Source organism: Perognathus longimembris, chromosome 28, assembly GCF_023159225.1.
Source record: "Perognathus longimembris pacificus isolate PPM17 chromosome 28, ASM2315922v1, whole genome shotgun sequence".
Lineage (NCBI taxonomy): Eukaryota > Metazoa > Chordata > Mammalia > Rodentia > Heteromyidae > Perognathus > Perognathus longimembris.
The window spans coordinates 59,856,755-59,871,649 of record NC_063188.1 but is presented as its reverse complement, the minus strand read 5'-3'; the positions used below and the strand labels follow the sequence as shown (position 1 = coordinate 59,871,649).

General features: G+C 44.6%; 1 protein-coding gene across 1 annotated transcript; it reads right to left on the bottom strand.

Moving 5' to 3' along the window:
• Window positions 1–271: 271 nt before the first annotated feature.
• Window positions 272–5,644, bottom strand: Rps4x (ribosomal protein S4 X-linked). The gene is made up of 7 exons (XM_048336484.1): window positions 5,564–5,644; window positions 4,688–4,765; window positions 4,103–4,283; window positions 3,795–3,892; window positions 2,229–2,400; window positions 1,513–1,670; window positions 272–484 (listed from the first exon to the last, which is right to left on the bottom strand). Exons 1-7 carry the CDS (start codon window positions 5,564–5,566, stop codon window positions 383–385), a joined length of 792 nt encoding a protein of 263 aa, XP_048192441.1. The 5' UTR covers window positions 5,567–5,644; the 3' UTR covers window positions 272–382.
• Between the last annotated feature and the right edge of the window lie 9,251 nt (window positions 5,645–14,895).

Sequence of the window (14,895 nt, the reverse complement as noted above, 5' to 3'; positions counted from 1 at the left end):
TGCTAGTAAGTTCATCCTGGTTACTCATAAGGCTGAGATCTAAGAATTTGCTTGGGTGGACAAATTCATAAGACTTCACCTGCAACTAGTTATATGATCTCACTGTGGCTGAGGCATACCTAGCCCAGCCTGTTTCTTGGTGTTAGTTGCAATCCCTTTCTCTTTATCACAAAAGACTGAATCAGAAACTATCTCAGCTTGTCTAGAGCTCATTCTTCATGTTACAATGTCAAGTAGTAAATCGTGATAAAGAACACAAAACCAAGAACAATTAATCATACCATCATCATTTTTATTTAAAAATCCTTTGATTCTTATTTCTGATGCAATAGCTATCATTTCATGATTATTTCCAATGGCAAATAGAGACAGTAAGTGAAATTCACCCACTGCTCTGTTTGGCTGCCAGCCTCTTGTCCCTCTCTTCAGCAATGGTGAGGCGGATCCCCTTTCCTCGGGGAAGAGAAATCCATGGTTTATTGCCCTGAAGGAAGAAATAAAATAAGCATTTGCAACCCAGTCCCACAGAATTAAAGTAGTACACCTCAGGAGGATCTTTTAATCTCCTAGAAAAACATAGCTGCATGAGGAAAGAAAAAACAGGCTATATTGGGGCAGGGTTAGGACTAACAAGTGAAAAGTCAATAAGCTTGATCATCCTGGCTCATTCCTGTAATCCTAGCTACTCAGGAGGCTGAGATCCAAGGATCATAGCAAGAAAATCCACATGATTCCAATTAAACTACCAAAAAAAGCCAGAAATGGGGCTCAAGTGGTAAAATGTTAGCATTTAGCAAAAAATAAATAAAAACAAAAACTCAGGGATAGTGCTTAGGCCCTGAGTTTAAGCCCAGGACCAGCACACCAACATAAGCACACAGGCACGCATGAACGCACACACACAATAATATAAAAAGTCAGAGGGAAGTGGTGCTGTGGCTCATGTGGTAGAGCACTAGCCTTGAGCTGAAGAGCTCAAGGACAGCACTCAGGCCCAAAGTTCAAGCCCCACTGTTGGGATCCATCTTCCCCCTTGATGGAAGGGGTTTGATGCACCTCCCCCAGCCCTGGGGAATGCGGCCCTTCTACCCACTCTACCTCCCCTAGCCCTTGGGGGTCAGGTGATACCTTTCAGCCTATCTACATCCTGGCCAAACCCCTCCCTCGGAATCATCTCCCCTTGTCCTTATCTCAATAAAGTCAGTTCGCTCTAAGAAGCTGACCCCGTTGCATGTGTATGTTGGAGGCGGGCACGCATCTGTGGCTGATCCCATGCACGTCAGGTCGGAGCTGGCCCCCATTCCACTCTAACTTACCTGCAGGTCGGGTGATTAGGGGAGAGGGCAAGAAAGGAGGGTGGAAAGAAAGAAGGAAGAGTCCGAGCCGGGAGGGGCAAAAAACCCCAACATTGTAACGCCCTAGCCCCCACGACTACCCCCCCAATACTTTAAAAGAAGCATGCCTCCTTTTGTCAACTAATGATAGCTTGGAGAAGAAGAAAAACTGACTTACTTTGCCAATAACAAAGATGTTAGAAAGTCGAGTGGCAAAGCTGTTGCCATTGGCATCTTTCACATGAACCACATCGAAAGAACCTGGGTGTCTCTCTCTGTTGGTAATCACACCAATTCTTCCCAAGTTAGCACCTCCGGTTACCATACACAGGTTACCTAGGCAAGAAGAAACCACCTGCTTTATTTCAAGCCCTGTACTGTGCAATCTTAACTGCCCAAAGCAACATAATATTGAAGAGGCATGCTATCTAGCACACCGAGCCCTGGGCTTTACCTCAGGCAGAACACATTCCTATAGTACAAGCCAGGACACCCCTGGGGCCTCTGCAAATGTAAACTCTATCTACTCCAAGGACCTTGTCAGGTCCTGACCATCAAATGCCTTAATGGATGCTGCTGTATTTATATTTCCCACAGAACATGTGAGGCCAGACCAGGCAGTTATGTCTTACAAAAACCAAATCACCCACCAACCCTCAGGAACAGTGCCCAATCTCTGAGAGTTCTTTCTCTAGCACAGACAGATTTACAGTTTTACTTTATACTGTGCATCTCAGCCACAGATTTTCAGACGTGAAGATGCTACAGATGAGTAAAAAAGCACCAATCTGTACCCAAGCTAAACAGCTTACAATGCTCAACTGAGTAAGAAAAACAAAAACCTGTTCTATCTAGTCTTCCAAGATGCTATGCTAGGAGGCAGAGGATGCTTACCGGTGTCAAACTTGATGAAATCTGTTATCTTGCCAGTCTCCAAATCAATTTGAATGGTGTCATTGACCTTGATAAGGGGATCTGGGTAGCGAATGGTTCGAGCATCATGAGTCACCAGATGAGGAATTCCTTTTGTGCCCACAAAGATCTTTCTTACTTTGCATAACTTGTACTGGAACATAGAAAGGGCAAATTTAGTTGGGTTCCTATGCATTATATTCCCAAGTGGATCAGAGTTCTTTTTTCAGGTCTGGAGCCACTGGCTTGAAAATGCAAACAACAGCTAAAGATAACGAGTCTATACAGCCCAACAGGTGTTGAACTAAAGCACTGTTCCTGAAGAGCCAGTCCCATATTTCTCAGCCAGGATATTATAAATTCCACTGGCTTCCATGATCATTCCCACTACTTTCCTTGGGCTCTTGAAATCTCCTGGGCCCAGGGAATTCTTTCACTTGCAGATTTCTCCTAATTGGGGGGCACCCATACTTGAACTCAGGACCTGAGCACTGCTCATCATTGGCCTTTTCACTCAAGGATAGAGCTCTACCAGTTGAGCCATAGCTCCACTTGCTTTTTGGTAGTTTTAACAAGGGATAAGACTCTCATGGGCTTTACACAGCCTGGGCTAGTTATGAACCATGCCCCTCAAATCTCAAATCTCCTGAGTAGCTAGGATCACATTTTGCCTCATAAACAGCAATTGTATTACCAGTTCATCTAATCAGTAAATATTTCACAAAGCACTTCAGTTTTGGATCTTCACTTCCTGATAGCTTTACAACAAATTGTGTTACTAAAGAAGCCACTGTGGGCTGGGGATATGACTTAGTGGTATAGTGCTTGCCCAGCATGCATAATGCCCCCTGGGTTTGATTCCTCAGTAGCACATAAACAGCATTGCTCAGCATTGGCAAAAAAAAAAAAAAACCACTGGACAAGCCCTTCACCACGCTAGTGCCAAGACAGCTCACAAGATAACCACACCACCCAATGAAGTTAACCAATGATTCAAGCCTCTGAAAAGCAATCACAACAAACTGAATTAAATATAATGTAAGAGTGCACCTTTATTTAGTTGGCCATGGGCTTCTACTCAAGACTAGCACTCTACTACTTTGAATGACAACTCCACCTGTGTTTTTTCCTGGTAGGTAATTGGAGATTAGTTTCAAGGATATTACTGCCACTGCTGGCCTCAAACCTCAATCCTAAGATCTCAGCCTCCTGAATAGCTAGGATCACAGACATGAGCCACTAGTGCTCAGCAGGCTGCAATTTTGTTATGTCAAACCTCAAGTATTATCAGTCTCTACCAACATTCCTATAAAACAAAGCTAGATTCACAAGTGGAGCAGGGGCCAAGAGCTAAAATGGACTGATTGGACCAGATTGGTTTCCTGGTCTCTTTAAGTGTCTACTATGTATGAGGCCCTGGGTTTGTCCCCAGCCCCCAAACAAAACATGACACAATCACATACAATAGAATATTACCAATTATTAACTAGCTCAATCTAGGATTCAACTTAGAACCAAAGAATTCCAAAGTAAAGTCATCATACTCACCTTGGCCTCCTCAGGTGTAATGCGGTGAACAGCAAAGCGACCCTTGGTGTCATAGATCAGACGGAAATTCTCCCCAGTCTTGTCAATGCTAATGACATCTAATATCAAACAGTAACGAGATTACTTACTCTCATCAATTTTCCAACATCATGTGAAATTTAAGTTTTGAGAAGTCAAGAGATCTGTGATTTTTAAGACCACAGGGGAACCTTGTCCCAGTCTACATAGTTCTCCAATTTCTAAACTGAGCACTTAGTATAACTGCCATGTGGTGGAGATTAGTAAAGCATCTAGCACTGACTGCTTACCCATAAAACCAGCAGGGTAGGTGATATCAGTTCTGATTTTGCCATCAATCTTAATGAAACGCTGCATGCAGATTTTCTTGACTTCATCTCCTGTCAAGGCATACTTAAGTCTGTTCCTTAGGAAAATGATGAGAGGCAGACATTCTCTCAGCTTGTGGGGACCAGTGGATGGACGAGGAGCCTGCAAAATTATCAACGGTCACTTTCCAAATATCACTGTCTGAATTGACTTAAAACCCACCTCAGCCTTTAAGTGCATGAAGACACCAAAACTACCTTGGGCACTTACACAGAAGGAATTTTATCAAAGGAACAGGTTCACCAATTAAGATCTGAGTTCATGCACGCAAGTGTAGTGTTAGATCAATGTATTGGGGGCAATTGTGGAGTACAGGTAGATAAACCAGTGGCTCCAAAAGCAGAGAAAGCCAGGAGTCTCTTCCATTAGCCTGGCATATAAAGTGAAAAATACATTCCATAAGACCCTTCTACAAGTTGTATAACTCGGTGATGCGCATTGCTCTTGCACGTGCAAGGCCCCAGGCTCCATCACCCTTCCAAAGGAACACACGCGGGGATACTTACAAACACACCGGTCAGTTTGTCCAACATCCAGTGCTTGGGAGCAGCTACCCGCTTCAGATGCTTCTTGGGACCACGAGCCTGAAGGGAAGTTTTATATTGCAATGTTGTGACATGGTTTCAGCTTACTAGGAATCTAGTGTGTACGTTCTCAAGATTCCTCTTCAGTAACGTGTTAGAGATGTTCTGATAAAACGGACAGAAGGTACTCGGTATGGCACGCTACATGTGCAGCAAACCACACTCAGCTTTATAATGCCCCAAGATTGTGCCATTCCTATCTCCCACAAGTCAACTACTGCAATGATAGCATTCTGTAAGTGTGCCGGCCTACAAAGCAATATTGCAGGGTTTTAGCGCTTCAAACCCAAGCGCGCTGCGGCACTGGCCCAGAATCCCATCTCCGCTGCTCCTAGATCGATTTAGCCTGGGCGCGACCGCGTTCCGCTTTCAAAGGCGGAAGGCAGCTTTTCAAAGCTCCTTGCTGACGCTTACCAGCCACACTACGTCAGCTTAGGCGGCGGTGCCAACCAAGCTAAGAAACGCGGTGCTGATTTGACTGGGGCTCGCCGCCTGTGCCCCCAGACTACGCAACGCTCCAGTCCGGGGAGCAAGGCCACTTCTCCCTGATGTGAGAAAGAAGGTCCAAGCCAAAGTCCTAGGCCTTGCAACTGGTGGCACCAGTGGCACTTCTCACCCCCCAGTCCCCAGACCAGGGCTCATCCTGGCCCTGGAGCCCACTCCAGCCAACTCTAGGAGCTGCATTCCCTTTGCCTTCATCCCGCCGACCCCCACAGAAGCCCTGAAGCCCCGGACACTCCTAGCCCCGGGAGGATGGAGGTCGATGAAACCCTAGAGCTCAGCGAAGTGCTACCTTACCATGGCTGCGCTAGGAACGGAAAGAGGCCCGCCTTCTTCCGGCGCTCAAAGAAATTAGGGTCGGAGGCTGCGCGCGCCGCGCTGGGGACTGGGACGCTCCGCCCAGTGGCATTTTCCCAGCCCCATGCTTCCCTAGCCCGCCGGTGCTCTCTCTTGCCATCTACTGGTCCGGAGGTCAGCGATCTCGGGCTCCGGGACCGCATGGGGAGAATGTCTCCTAAGGGTAAATACTCTCTCCCCCGTTTTCCCATCCTTCCTCCTCCCACGGGCGTGTTGAATGGTTGCTGCGCTTGTGAGTATAAGTGCTGGGAACTCAAAAGATAAGCAGATAAGATCCCTGCCTTCCAGGAAAATGTAGCTGCGTCGAGTTCCACCTATTTAATACTAATCCCACATATATTTAATGCTGCTTCTTTTTTTTTTCTTTTTTTTGACAGTCCTGGGGCCTGAATTCAGGGCCTGAGCACTGTCCCTGGCTTCTGTTTTTGCTCAAGGCTATCACTCTACCACTTGAGCCACAGCGCCACTTCTGGCTTTTTCTATATGTGTGGTGCTGAGGAATCAAACCCAGGACTTCATGTATATGAAGCAAGCACTCTTGCCACTAGGACTCTTGCCACTAGGCCATATTCCCAGCCCCTTAATACTACTTCTTCAACATACTTTGTATGTGTCATCTTCCAGATTCCCTGCAGTCAGCCATTCTCATTTTTTTCCAGTCCTGAAGCTTGAAACCAGGGCCTGTGGCCATCAGCAGTTCAGCTCAAGTCTAGCACTCTAACACTTGAGCCACAGCTCTACTTCCAGCCTTTTCTGTATATGTGGTACTGAGGAATTGAACCCAGGGCTTTATGGAAGCTAGCCAAGCACTCTACCGCTGAGCCAAATTCCCATCCCCATCCTCATTCTAAAAATTGGGAAGAATCACCAATGTAATCTGTGTCTCTGCAGACTGCTGAAGTCATGGGCTGGGGAAGATGGGAGGGTAGAATCCAAGCTTGAACCCTGGTACCCTACCCACCCCTTCCTGTACAGTGCATTTGGCACTTGCCACGTAGTCTCAGGAAAGCAAGGGAACATTTGAAGTATTCTGTTTTTCTAATATATATTGCTTCTGCTATTTCCCTACTTTAAAGGTGCTCTTGATTTTCCATTTCTAGCAGTGAGGAACAGGTGTGGCTCAATCACCTATCATCTATGCCTTCTAGATTGTGGGTAGCAACACTCTGGGCTAATCCCAAATCACCAAATTCCAGTCACTCCCACACTATTATGAGAAGAATCTCTCTCTCTCTCTCTCTCTTTCTCTCTCTCTCTCTCTCTCTCAATTCCTCTCTCCCCTCATTCCCTCTCTCCCCTTCCTCTCTTCCCTCCTTCTCTCTCTCCCTCTCTTCCCCACCCTTACTCTCTGTCTCTCTCACAGTTTTGAAGCAGGTATCACTAAAGGTCACCTTCCACCTTGAACTTTTGATCCCCCTTCCTCAGTCTCCTAAATGTTGGGTTACATCCTCATGCCAGGCTCACTATGGGTCATGTCCTAGTTTTAAACAGAAGACTCCCTGCCCTCCTAGTTAATACTATCCAGTTAAGAAGAACTAACATATTTTTCTTTTGTCTCAAGAAACAAACAAAAGAGACCTGGATGCTTGGTTCATGCCTGTAATCCTAGCTACTAAAACTAAAGATTGGGACTATCATGGTCTCAGGTCAGCCCAAGCAGAAAGTTATTGAGATACCCTCTCAACCAATAGCTGGGTTCAGGGGTATGCACCTGTCATCCTAGCTACCATGGTAGGAAGTACAAATAGGAGAATCACTGCCTATGCCGGCCCAGGCAAAAACAGAGACCTTATCTCAAAAATGACCAGCACAATAAAAGACGAGACATAGTTCAAACGGTACAGTACCTGTCTAGCAGGAACAAAACACCTTGAATTTAAACTCCAGTGCAGAGGAAGAGGAGGAGGAAGAGAATAAAAGGAAGAGGAGCAGGAGTAGGAGGAAAGATGGGTGAGGATTAGGGAGAGTGAAGGGGACAAAACAAGATAAAGTTTTGTGGTTTTCCACCAGGATGTACCAGGAAGATGGTGCAGCCAACAGAACTGAGGCAGGACTTCACTTGGGAGTTGGAGCTGATCATGAAAGTTCCAACTAGAGTGGACCAGAACAAGATAAATAGCTGCTTGGAGCTGCGCATCTCAATCAAAATGACAGATTTTGTTAGGTGAGGTGTGTGTGCAAGATGGAGTTTTGGTCTCTTGCCTCCTGAGTTAATGGCTGGTTTGCAGCTTGGAAACCAATGTAACTTTTTCAGGACTTTTCTCTCTCTTTCTCTCTCTCAATTTGTATTTATGCACAAATGACATTATAACAACAATAAAGGAAATTTGGAAAGTGCTAAGTTAATTGCAAACAGTACCTCCCCAAACACCCTAAACACGTCATCTGTATTCATTTGTCTCCACTCCTGTTCTCTTTTGGATGAGGATGTGTGCATGCATACTTTTACATAATTTAAGTTCTAGCATACAGACCAATTTGTATTCTGCTTTTATTATATTAGAAACAATTTTCAAGTCACTACATAATCATCCTAATTACCATTTTAACAGCTGCATCATATTCCACTAAGTGATTAGCCCACAATTAAGAAAAGTTTTCTGTTGTGGGACATAGAGTTTTCTGCACTTTTCTCTTTATTGGGAATGTTGCTACAGTGGATAGCTTTCTTCCTATAGCGTTTGCCTTCAATTAGACAATTGTTATAGTATGAATACACTCTTTCAACCAACGTTTATTGAGTGTTTGCTTTGTGCCAAGTTGTATATTATGAGCTGATGATAAGGTGTTTAAAAAACAGTTTTTTTGTGCCAATACTGGAGCTTGAACTCAGGACCTGAGCACTGTCCATTAAGCTTTTTCACTCAAGGCTATCACTTGAGCTACAGCTCCACTTGTGGCTTTTTAGTGGTTAAGTGTTTCACAGACTTTCCTGCTTAGGCAGGCTTTGAATTGCGATCCTCAGATCTCAGCCTCCAGAGCACCTATGATTAAAGGCATGAGCCTCTGGCATCTGTCTTAAAAGCCATTTAAATGTACATTTTAAAAATATATTTAAGTAGTTGTACAAAGCGGTTTCATTTCATATCAGTTCGTGAGTACAATACATCTGGATCAATGTCACCATTTCCATCATTGTTCCCCATCTTTCCTAACCTCACCCATCCCCTCAAGTTACCTGCTTCCATTTTCACATATGTGGACATTGAAGATTAGGAGTGTATTTACTCCTTTGAACAGCATTATAGTTTAACAAAATGGATACCAGAAAGCTGAAAAATGTGTTGGTGAGCGGGGGAGGCTTAAGGGGAAAGGAGCAAATGAATGGAATGTGCCAGCTTTATTGTTGTTTTTAATCTCAAAGAACCAGTATTACAATGGGAGAGGCTAGTCAGGGAGGTGGGAGGGCAAGCTAGACATAACTCATGGGAGAAAAGCTGGTGAAGAAGTGGGATGGAACTCAGAGGGCTGAGAAATTGCCAGAATCGTGAACTGTAGCCCATAGGCAGACAATAGGCTTGTGTGAGTAAGAAGAGGATCCACCTTTATGCATCAGAGAGGTAACTCCGGGGAGGGGGGTATGAGGGACAAGGTAGCAAACAATACAAGAAATGTATCCAATGCCTAACGTATGAAACTGTAACCTCTCTGTACATCAGTTTGATAATAAAAATTTGAAGAAAAAAAAAAGAAAGATAACTCCGTACTTCTCCCTACAGGATGGTTGCAGGCATTGTATGAGTGGCTTGGGTCAGAGGGACCTAGGTAGGGATTTTTTTCAACAATCCAAGCAAGAGTGTAAGGGAGGCACTGGTGGCTCATACCTGCTGGTTGGAAGGTTAAGATCTGAGGATCATGGTTCAAAACCAGTCCAATGAGGAAATCTATGAGAGTCTTTTTTTATACCAGTCTTGGGACTTGAACTCAGGGCCTGAGCTACTTCTTTCTTTCTTTCTTTCTTTCTTTCTTTCTTTCTTTCTTTCTTTCTTTCTTTCTTTCTTTCTTTCTTTCTTTCTTTCTTTCTTTCTTTCTCTCTCTTTCTTTCTCCTTCTCCTTCTCCTTCTCCTTCTCCTTCTCCTTCTTCTTCTTCTTCTTCTCCTTCTCCTCCTTCTCCTTTTCTTCTTCGTCGTTGTCCTTCTCCCCCTCCTCCCCTCCCCCTCCCCCTCCCCCTCCCCCTCCCCCTTCCCCCTCCCCCTCCCCTCCCCCTTCCCCTCCCCCTCCCCCTCCCCCTCCTCCTCCTCCTGTCCTGGGGCTTGGGACTTTTTGTTCAAGGCTAGCACTCTACCTCTTAAGCCACAGCACCACTTCTGGCTTTTTCTTTTTATGTGATACTGAGGAATCGAACCCAGGGCTTCATGCATGTTAGGCAAGCACTTTACCTCTAAGCCACACTCTCAGCCTTCTTCTTTTTCCAAAGAGAAATTATTTAATAATCTAGTAAAATAGTATGTCATTGAGAAAACCTAGATTCCCTGAGCTGCTTTTGCTCAAGGCTAGTCCTCTACCACGTGAGCTACAGTTGGCCTTTTCTGTGTATGTGGTACTAAGGAATTGAACCCAGGGCTTCCGGTATACTAGGCAAGCACTCTACCATTAAGCCATATTCCCAGCCCTTTATAGGTAGTTTAGTGGAGGAAAGAGTCTCATGGATTTTCCTGCCAAGGCTGGCTTCAAACCTGGATGCTCAGATCTCAGCCTCCTGAGTAGCTAGGATTACAGGCGTGAGCCACCAGTGCCTGGCTTCCATGAGAATCTTATCTCCAATTAGGCAGCACAAAGCTGGTGGTGGAGCTGTGGCTCAAGTGGTAGAGCACAAGCTTTAAGCAAAAAATCTAAGGGACAGTGTCTAGACCCTGAGTTCAAGTCCCAGTACTGGCATTAAGAATTTAAAAACTGGGAGCAGGAGACTCAGATCTGTGATTATGGAACTCAGGAGGAGTGGGCAGAATGAGGACATTGTAGGTGAAGTATTGGCAGAATCAGACTGGAAATAATGAACGTGCAGGGGTAAGTGGCCAAGAGGTAATTAGGGTATGTTTTGGGCTTGGTAACTTAGTATGTAGTCACTGGAACCAGGAGGTGACAGAGGAGGAGTATCCTTGGGGAGGAGAGCAGGAGGGTGGTGTGAGATAAGGGGACCATTAGCTTGGAGGTGTCTTATAAATAGACACAGCTCTGAACTGTGTGCTTGGCTTTGTGGAGGCTGAGTTGGGAGAATTGGTGTATCTATGGTCAGTCTCTGTGAGTGACTGTCAATCACCATTAAAGAGGGAGCAATGGGTCTGGGAGGTGGTGTAGGGGCTGCATGCTTTCCTAACATGCCCAGGGCCTTGAGTTTGATCCCAGCACCTAGGGGAAGGGAAGAGGAAGGAAGGAAGGGAGAAGGAAAAGCACTAGGTTAGAGATCTATAGCTTTTCCTAGTAACGTGTGTATCACTGTAAGACCCACCCCTGGCAGGGCTCCATGCAGATGTCCCCCAACTGTTTAAGTCTGAACCCAGTACCTGCGTTACCTAGGTAACTGGCTCACCTGGAAGCAGTAACCTCCTCCTTCTCTGAGGTCACATCCAATCCACCTGGCCATATCTCCCACCTTTTCCTATATAACACAGCTCAACACGACCCCACTCTCTTTCCTTTTCTCTCTTACTCTCTCTTGCTCTCTTTCCCTTCTTCCTCCCTTCTTCCTTCCCCTCTGTCTCCCTATGCCTCCATCATGTGTGGGCTGGCAGTTTGCTCTCTCCCAGTAAACTCCTTTCAGCCTGCACCATGTGGCGGGTTTCCTTTCTGGCGAACCTTACAATCACCAGAAAGATTTCTCAGAGGTTCTTTGCAATCTTCCTACACTAGAACCTCTTGGGTAATTACTTTTTAAAAACTTTTGCTAATGCAATTTGTTTCATTTGCACTAAAAAACCCATCAGTGTGGCTGAACATTTTGCCATATGGTGTTTACTCATGCCATTTTCTCTTGTGTAATGTGTCTCAAACATTTATCTTCGGAAAACGTGGGTTTGGGGTTGATGTGCATGAATGCTTTATAAAATGTAGAACTTAGTCTCTTGTCGTATTTGACGCAAGTATTCTTACCAATGGTTATTTTTCTTTACTCTATGTGTGTGTGCTGGTACTGGGGCTTGAACTCACGAACTCAAGCTCTTGCTTGGCTCTCTTGCTCAGGCTGGGGCTCTACCACTTGAGCCACACCACTAATACTGGCTTTTTTCTGATTAACTGGAGATAAGAGTCTCCCAGATTTGTCTGCTCTGGCTAGCTTTGAAACTCAATATTCAGCTCTCAGCTCCCTGAGTGGTTAGGATTCTAGGCATGAACCACCAGTATTAGGCCTGCTTCCCCTTATCCCACCCCCCCTCCCCCTTATCCCACCCCCCCTCCCCCCCCCCCGTAATGAGGTTTGAGCTCAAGGCATTGTTGCACTGGCTAGGCAGATGCTGCTCTACTGAATCCACACCCTCACACCCTTAGCTGTTGGGTGTTTTTATTTTTTTTGTAACTTTTTTCAATGAATCAAGTTTCAAGATTTTCTACAGCTAAATCTGTTGATTTTTATCTCTCCAAGGTTAGAAAGCTACCATTCGTTCAAATTTCTACTCATCAATTCTATTTTTTTTTTTTTTGGCCAGTCCTGGGCCTTGGACTCAGGGCCTGAGCACTGTCCCTGGCTTCTTTTTGCTCAAGGCTAGCACTCTGCCACTTGAGCCACAGCGCCACTTCTGGCCGTTTTCTGTATATGTGTTGCTGAGGAATTGAACCCAGGGCCTCATGTATACGAGGCAAGCTCTCTTGCCACTAGGCCATATCCCCAGCCCCTCATCAATTCTATTTTAATTACATATATTTCATTCTTGAAATTGATTAAGATAAATTGAGGGGCTGGGATTTAGTTCAGTAGAAGAGCACCTGCCCGGCGAGTGCAAGGCCCCAAGTTCGGTCCTCAGCTCTGGAAAAAAAACAACAAACTATAAAAGACCAAAAACAAAACAAAACAAACCCCCAAAACAAGGCAACGAAATTGATTAAGATAAATTGAATAAAAAATTCTTATTTTTCCTCAAAATATTAGATAACCAATTTTCTCACTACAATGTGCTAAATGATCTTTCTTTCTTGTGTTGTTTAGTAACAACTACTTTGGCACATAGTAAGTGTAATCATATAGCACATTGTTCTATTTTTGCATTCTGGAGACAAAACCTAGGGCCTTGAACATGTATTCTACCACTGAGCTACATCCCCCAACCTACTCCTTCATTTTTATAGTTCCTTATCAATTTACTATTGGGAGCCAATGAACCAATACAATGTGCTTTTCTATCTTTCACACAGCTGGAGACAGTGAGGCTGAGGGGATAAAGCAGACTGAATCTTTGAGCAAGGGACTTCACCTCTCTGGCTTACAGGTCTCTTGTGTGGAACACAGGAAAAACAACAGAGTTGGCCTGCCATATCCACAGGTGCTACATGGAGTCAACCAGTGATGGATCTTGAAAATATTCAAGAATAAAAAGTATCTGTGCTGAACATGTACAGACATTTTCTTGTAATCATTCTTTAAAAACCACAGTGTAGCAATGGCTTACACTGTACCACTCACAGTGTACTAGAGACCATAAATAATCTAGAGATGTTTTAAAGGATATGGGAGGATGTGCTTAGGTTCTGTGTAAACATGGTGCCATTTTTATAAGGGAGTTGGGCATCCTTGTATTTTGGTCTTCACTGGGGGACCTGGGTGTCACTACCCTTGGATACCAACTGGAGACTGTAAAGATCAGAAATGAGCCAAGTGGGGCTGAGAATATGGCCTAGAGGCAAGAGTTCTTGCCTTGTATACATGAAGCTCTGGGTTCGATTCCTCAGCACCACATATATAGAAAATGGCCAGAAGTGGCACTGTGGCTCAAGTGGCAGAGTACTAGCCTTGAGCAAAAAGAAGCCAGGGATAGTGCTCAGGCCCTGTGTTCAATTCTCAGGACTGGCAAAAAAAAAATGAGCCAAGTGCCAGAGGTTCAGGCCTGTAAACCTAGCTACTCAGGAGGATGATATCTGCCCTGATAGGAGCCTCCCCTGCCCAGATAGGAAAATCTGTGAGATTCTTATCTCATTTGGCTCTTTTTCTTAAGTATGTTACTCTACCGTTTGAGCCACACTTCCATTTCTGGCATTTTGCTGGTTAATTGGACATAAAGGTCTCAAGAACTTTTGTGCTTGGACTGGCTTCAGACCCTAATCCTCAGATCTCAGACTTCTGAGTAGCTATGATCACTGATGTGAATCACTAGTGCCTGACTTTCTTTCTTTTTCTCTTTCTTTCTTTTCTTTCTTTCTTTCTTTCTTTCTTCTTTCTTTCTTTCTTTCTTTCTTTCTTTCTTTCTTTCTTTCTTTCTTTCTTTCTCTCTCTCTCTCTCTCCCACTCTCTCCCTTCCTTCCTTCCTTCCTTCCTTCCTTCCTTCCTTCCTTCCTTCCTTCCTTCCTTTCATGCTGGTCCTGAGGCCTGAGGCTTGAACTCAGGACTGGGACTCTGTCCTAAGCTATTTTGCCTGAGGCTAGTAGCTCTTTACCACTTGAGCCACAGCTTTACTTTTGGATTTTTTGCTGGTTAATTGGAGATAATAGTCTCCTTTTTTTCCTGCCTGGGCTGGCATTGAACCAAAATCCTCAGATCTCAGCCCACTGACTAGTTAGAATTACAGGTGTGAGCCACTGCCACCTGTTTTTTTTAAATATCTTTAAGTAGTTCTTTTCTATCACAAACATTAAAAATTGAGCTATACTTCAGCCAGTCAGTATATATTATTTCTTGGCACTACTGGAGTTTGAACTCAAGGGCCCCTGACTTGTTGGGTTTGCTTGTTTTGCTGGTTCTCTACCACTTGAGCCATATCTCTAGCTCTTCTTTTGTCTGGTTATGTTGGACATGCAATCTAGGGAAGTTTTTCTGCTAGACTGGCCTCACACTTGGATCCTTCAGATCACAGCCTTCTTAGTAGGTAGGATTACAGGTTTGAGGCATTGGTGATGGCAGTGTAATTAGTTTAATACTTACCCACGATAGTATGTATCAATAACTTATTTTCATTGTCAAGTAGACTCCCATTGTATTGATAAAGTTTAATTATTTATTCATCTGCAGATGGACAATCGGATTGACCCAGGTTTTGGATGATTACAAATAAAACTGGGCTGAAGGTATGGCTCCAGTGGTAGAGCACCTGCCACCTGCAATCACAGGTCCTCAATTCACACACCGG